This window comes from Vitis riparia, chromosome 7, assembly GCF_004353265.1.
Source record: "Vitis riparia cultivar Riparia Gloire de Montpellier isolate 1030 chromosome 7, EGFV_Vit.rip_1.0, whole genome shotgun sequence".
In the NCBI taxonomy this organism is placed as follows: domain Eukaryota; kingdom Viridiplantae; phylum Streptophyta; class Magnoliopsida; order Vitales; family Vitaceae; genus Vitis; species Vitis riparia.
In genome coordinates, this window is record NC_048437.1 from 22,542,671 (window position 1) to 22,549,227 (window position 6,557).

Here is a 6,557-nt window from a genome sequence, read left to right on the forward strand (position 1 = left end):
ACTGGGGTTTATTAGGTGGGGCTCTAACCACTTTTATATCAACTTGATCATTTAAAATACTTTGTGGATTCATGATACCAAAAGCATTACAATATGGAAGGAATATGAATACCAACAAAATCAATAGATATGTATAAGTATTTTATTTCATTTATTGGAATAGGGTTATAAGTAAATATATATTTATGTTAGAAATTTATTCATTTTAGTGGATTAATGGTAAGCATTTATAATATTTTATTGCACCATTTTAAAATAAAAAATAGCAAAAAAATAAAAAAGAATAATGAAAAATTCAATGCAAATTTTCTACAAGACAAGTACAAAATTTTGTGCAAATCTCCAAGGTTTCACTTCTACCCCCTTGCCCCACACACCTAAAAAGTAAACCCAGAAATTAAAAACATCTGTTTGGAAAGTTGGAAACCAACAAAATGGAAAGTCATCACATTCACACACCCAGCTAAGCAGACTCCAAGAAGTGCGAGCCCACCCCTTACCAAAAGTACAAACCCTAGCCTTTCAGGCTAGGACACTTGGTATATTCCTCCCCCCTCCTCCCTCACATTTTTAATGTTTTACAACTCACCTACCTAATCCAAACCAAACACACCCTCCATCTTCCCTTGATTTGTGGGCTTGCCCTACGGAGAGAAAGGTATCCTATCCTCTTTCCTCAATACAAAAATATCAGGGTTGACCAGTCAAAGTAGCATTAAAAAGCTTATTTAAAAAAAAAAGGACAAAGAGAAGATGAGTTTGAACAGGACACATGCATTGACCAATCGTTTGCTCTATCTTTGACCATCCATCATCCAACAATACTACAATCAAATTTACAAAAAAAAAAGAAAAAAGAAAAGAAAAGAAAAGAAAATCCTAGAAGGATGATGAGGACGATGGTGATGATGAAGTTGACTCAAATTTGTAGTGTTTATCAACGGCCACAGATACATCCCAAGTGCAACTGAGCCCCCTGGGCAAGATCACAAGATCTCCAGCCCCAAACTCCACACAACACCCCTCATCTTCATTCGCTGAATACCCTTTTGGATAAGCCTTCACCTTCCCTTTCAGCAGATAACACGTCTCTTCTGCATCAAATTTCAGTTGATACTTCCCAGGAGAACAACCCCATCTTCCATTTCAACCAGAAAAACATCAGAAAATACCATAAAACTAACCAGAAACAAGAGAAAAGACACAGTGAGATAGAGAGAGACTCTTACTTGGGCCAAGACTTGATACCCAGCTCAGACAGCCTCGATTCTGAAGGGTTCTTCTCCACTATAATTCTCTGGTTGGAGTCTGCAGCCATGGTAAATGTGTTTGAGAGAGAAAGAATGTTGAAGATGATGATAACTCTAGTGCAACAAGGTTTTTAATTACAATAGTAGAACTCTAGACTTTGTCTATATTGTGGGCTTATTCTCTATTTTTCAATGAAAGATGGAAGTAGAGAGAGGGAAAAAAAAAATGCTAATGGTAAAGGATGAATGAAGGGTTTGGATATATAGCTTGCCTCTCCTCATTTATTTTCATTTGACTCATGGCCCTCAACCCATGTCATCTGCACTAAAGTATGATTAATAAAAATGCATGATAAATGCCCCCACCCTCTATATGTTCATCTTAATGGAAGATATTGAGTCAGTATCCATTGAACTCCCATCTCGATTATTGAATGTGTTTCGATGATCGTTAAATGACGGTACAAACAAACGAATGAATTTCTATTGAACTTCTCATATAGACAGTTGAATATATAAGATGAAATTAAAATAATTAGATAAAAATGTAAATAATGAGACTTGAGTTCAAATAAAAGGAGTCGGGGATATATACAAGATTTGAGTTCAAACAAACGAAATTGATGGTACATACAAGGCTTGAATTTAAAGGAAGAAGACAGAAAAAAAATATATATGATATCATCATTTTAAGGATATACACGTAACACCATCTAACTAGTGATGTTTTTTTTTTTTTATATACCTATTGAAATGAGATCGAAGACATACACCAAACTTGAGTTTAAAGTAACAAAATATGAAAATATACATATGACATCATCATTTCAATGGATGACGTCTTTTTGGTATCTTAAGAGGATTTCATATAAAATTTTATTATAAATATAACTATTTAAAATGTTTTATCCTTCGTATTAAAACAAAATATTTAGAATTTTTTTTTTAAAAGAGCCATATTATTAAGGTTTCTTAAAGAAGAACACAAACATGGATAGCTTCAATGCACTAAAATGGATATGATTGAGTTAACTTTTGAGTTACATAATTCTTAATTAAAAATTCTAAATGCAAAAAATGTTTGGAAATGGTTGATTGGTGGAGAGCAAAGAACAAAGTGGAGAGATGAGGGAAAAGCAATTATCATAAAAAGTTAAAACATGTTTGAAGTTAAAGATGGTCAAAGAGTTGATTGGAGACGTGGCATCAAATGATTGGATGTTACGTATCATTGGCCTTTGACCATGGCTTTGATGAAAGTGAAGATACCGACACGATTTATGGGCAGGGTCACTGTCCTAATCAAAGAGGCTGATACGACGCCGTTTCAATGGCACTGTACACCCATGTATTTATGGTGGTGGATAGTGGGTTTGGATTAAATGCACTTTCCTTTCATACTACGGCTTTCTAGAAAGGGAATTGCAAATGGAAATTTAGTGGAAAATGTGCATCATGGGCATTGAGGATTTTTTCCATTTTTTTTTTAAATCTTTCATGCTTTTAATTTAAAACTAATGGTATAATAAAATATTGACTTAGTGCCAAAACTATAGTCAATATGAGTCAAAAAACCATTAATCATATCATAAATGTGATAATTAAAAAAATAGTGAGGGTTACAAGGGGAAGATTCATTTTTCGGGTCTAGTCCTACTTAGGATTTTCCTATACTTTTTGGGTCTAGTATCAATCATTATTACAACTACCAACTACTAGGGATGGTAACAGGGTGGGTTTTTTCGGGTACCTGTCCCGCCCCACTCCTAATAAGACGGGGTTTAAATTTAATAAACGGGTTTGGGACGGGTATGAAATTTTTTTTTAAACCCGGGGCGGGTTCGGGTATTGCCCCATCCCACCCTACCCCGATTATATATAAAATTAATTTTAAAATTTAAAATCACATATTATTCATTTTAATTTATAGATAATAATAAATTTTTTTTAATAAAATAAGTTATAAAAAATATAATAATTTTATTATTTATAAAATATATTTATTTTAATGTAATTAAAAAATTTAAAAGTAATTTTTTACATACCCGCCCCGTTTAATTTTTTAAACGGGACGAGTATGGGAATTGTTTTTTAATAAACGGGGCGGGGTTAGGATCGGGGGCGACCCGTCCCGAACCCACCCTTTGCCATTCCTACCAACTACCAATTACAAAGGAGTAACCTAATGCAAGTTGATTTATTACTATAAAAAAAAAATCACATATTATTCATTTTAATTGGAAACTTTAGTGACATGTTTTGGATAGAAAAATATAGTGATTGTTCTTAAATTATTCAATTAACATATTGTGTTGTAGTGTCTACTAACATCTTGTGTGAGGTGTGGAAGTGTTTTTAAGGTGGGTTTGGTAAGTAATTGAGCACATAGATGTGTGCAAGGATATATGGAAAAGGTGAAGGAAGAAGAGAGATCAAATGCTTGAATTGAGATGGTGGGAGGTGAGAAATGGATGCAAGGCAGTAAATTGGTGGATGGATAATGGGGAGCATGGAAAAATGGAGTTAATACATGGGATGGAAGGAATGATTTTAGGGTTGTTTGGATTATATGGTGGTCAATTTAAGGTAATCATTCCGGAGAGAGGGAAAGGTTTGAATTAGATGATGGTCATTTTTTGTAAATTTAAATAATTGAAAATACAAGTGAAAATTATATGCAATAATATAACAAATATAATGGAAGAGCAATTACGCATAAAATAATGGGAGAATGATGGAGAAAGGCAAACATAAGTTTTATATTAGTTTGGCATAATCCGACCTACATTCATTCTCTTTAAACTTTGGTCAAATAAAGGTTCCACTGTCAAGGTTTTCAACTAAAACTTTCAAGTTCTATAATTGGATTATGGTTTTAAAAGACTCTATATAATGACAAGACTTTTAAAGATAAAATTTCTTAACTTTCTCTCTTGAATTATGATTCTAATGGACTCTCTTAAGAAGTGTCTTACTCTTGAGCTCCTAATGTAATCCCACACTTAGCAATACCTCACAAGGTTATGAACAAAAGAAAATTGATTGTAGTACACAATTTTGGTTCAATTGGATACAAAGAAACTTGGATTAAGGTACACTAACATGAAATGCAAGTTTTTGGTTCAAACTGTACTCAAAATTTTCTTTAAGGTTCAATTAATGATTGAAATGTAGTTTGAAAAAAAAAATCCCTCTACAATAAATGAAGTACAAAAGGAAGTTGAATAAGTAAACCAATTGTTAGATGCAATATACGCCGATCAGTTGATCTGGGTGATTGACTAGTTGCATAGTCATTGGTGGCAAGCTAGTACATTAGGTGATCATTGGGTCATTGCATCTTGACCAATTGACCTTGGCAATTAATCAATGGAAAGAAGCACAAATTGCCCCATAAGCCACCTCAATTGGTTGATTGCCCCTTGTATTTTGTCCAAAATGTGAATTTTGTTAAGTTTTAACTAAAAAACAAGGGATACTTCAACTATATGAACTCCTTAATATTTTGAAAAACCTTTATTTTATTTTTGACTGATTCAAACTTAGATTTTTCCTCAAATTAATTTTGATCCAAATTTTGAAAATATAAAACTAATATAATTTATGAATAAAATTAGGTGCTCTAAAATGGATGCAATGCAATGTGAACCTAGTGCGCCAACCTCACCATTTAATTTTGTTGAGAAATAACCCTCTTTGGATACTTTTACCTCTTTATTTTTTGTTTGCCTCCAAAAACATATCTTGTCACTTCTTTTATTCATTTCATCCTATAACATATTTATATCTTTAGTTTACATTTTTTTTCTCTCTTTTGCAACTATTTTATCTTTGAAACAACTCATTATTGTTTTCATTGGAGATATTTATCTAGATTAAATTTTATTTATTACAAATTTAACAAAGTTTAATTTCTTATTAAGGACATTAATTTGAACTGTACTTGAGTTAGTTCACAAAAATAAAATAAAATAAAGTAACTAGGATTAGGTTCTTAATCATAATGGTAACTTAAACTATGCTATGGTTAAGTTTCTATTTCATCTACAAAGAACTTAATTATAATGATTTGAATTATATTGTTGTTAAGTTTTAATATAAAAAAATTAACTCAAGGTTGGTTTTCATTATATTTATAAACAAACTTGATGAACTTTGCGATCTCATCTTCACATTTTAGAAATTTTAAATGAAACTATATAAAAAAAAAAACCCCCCTAATAAAAACTAACTACGAAAAAACCAAACTAAAATTCAATCACAAAAAACCTTAACCAAAATCTATCGTAAAAAAAAAAACAAAAAAAAACAAAACTTAAATCCCAATAGAAAATATCAACCAAAATCCCATTACAAAAAACCTCAACCAAAATCTCAACAAAAAATATATGCAAAAAACCCTAATAAAAAGTGATTATAAAAAAATCAACTAAAAACAACCATTAAAAACCTAACCAACAACATTATTGAAGTTTAAATAAAATTGGAAAAAAAAAAAACCAACAAATCCAATTCAAAAAACCATAATAAAAAGCCCTAACAAAAAACAACTTCAAAAAATTTGAACAAAAAACAACTCAAAAAATCCCAACAAAAAAACTACAGCAAAAACAATACAAAAGCCCTAACCAAAAATAAAGGAAAAAAATGAAGGATCTTGAAAAAGAAAAAAAAAATGAGAGAGTTATTTTTTATCTTTGTCTATGGATCTTTGTTATGAGTCTGAACTTTACGGGAAAATTCATTGGAAAATGGGAGAAAACATGGAGAGAAAACTAGTTATGAAATAAGAGAATAATGAATTGGGAATAAGTGAAAGATACCATTTTTGATGGAAAAAGAAAGGTAATAATATCCAAAATTGGTCATTTTTTTTAAAGAATATATAAAGAAGGTCATTCTTCCAAATTCAAAAGTATTATATTAACTCCAAACATTTTTTGTTCTAATCCCTTTAGTAATAAAGGGTCTCCTAATCATTTTACCTTCTATACAAGATTTGCAAATTAGAAAGTCTTTTGGAACTAAGAAGTGCAATGCTTCAAACTTAACCAACCTTTGGATTCTATTTAGGTTAATATGACCTAGACATAGATGCCATAAGTATGTTTGATTAGTGCTAGGCATCTTCCTATTTAATGAGATATCATGATTTTCAACAATAGATAAAATAGAAATAAGAGTGATATGAAAGAGATTGTCACCAATGGAAAAAAAATAAATGAATCATTCTTTCTAATAAAGGTGATGGGGTTATAAGACATGATTCATGTAACAAATAAAATAATTCCATACATTAATAAAAAA

General features: G+C 30.9%; 1 protein-coding gene across 1 annotated transcript; it reads right to left on the reverse strand.

Moving 5' to 3' along the window:
- Positions 1–710: 710 nt before the first annotated feature.
- On the reverse strand, positions 711–1,615 carry LOC117918820. The gene is made up of 2 exons (XM_034835728.1): positions 1,230–1,615; positions 711–1,138 (listed from the first exon to the last, which is right to left on the reverse strand). Exons 1-2 carry the CDS (start codon positions 1,316–1,318, stop codon positions 880–882), a joined length of 348 nt encoding a protein of 115 aa, XP_034691619.1. The 5' UTR covers positions 1,319–1,615; the 3' UTR covers positions 711–879.
- Positions 1,616–6,557: the final 4,942 nt, after the last annotated feature.

What these genes read in the sequence shown, in the direction of transcription:
- LOC117918820 (XM_034835728.1), bottom strand. Translation starts at nt 1,318, where the DNA reads ATGGCTGCAGACTCCAACCAGAGAATTATAGTGGAGAAGAACCCTTCA. An exon ending in GGTATCAAGTCTTGGCCCAA is followed by an intron (nt 1,139 to 1,229) that starts GTAAGAGTCTCT and finishes TTGAAATGGAAG; the next exon opens with ATGGGGTTGTTCTCCTGGGA.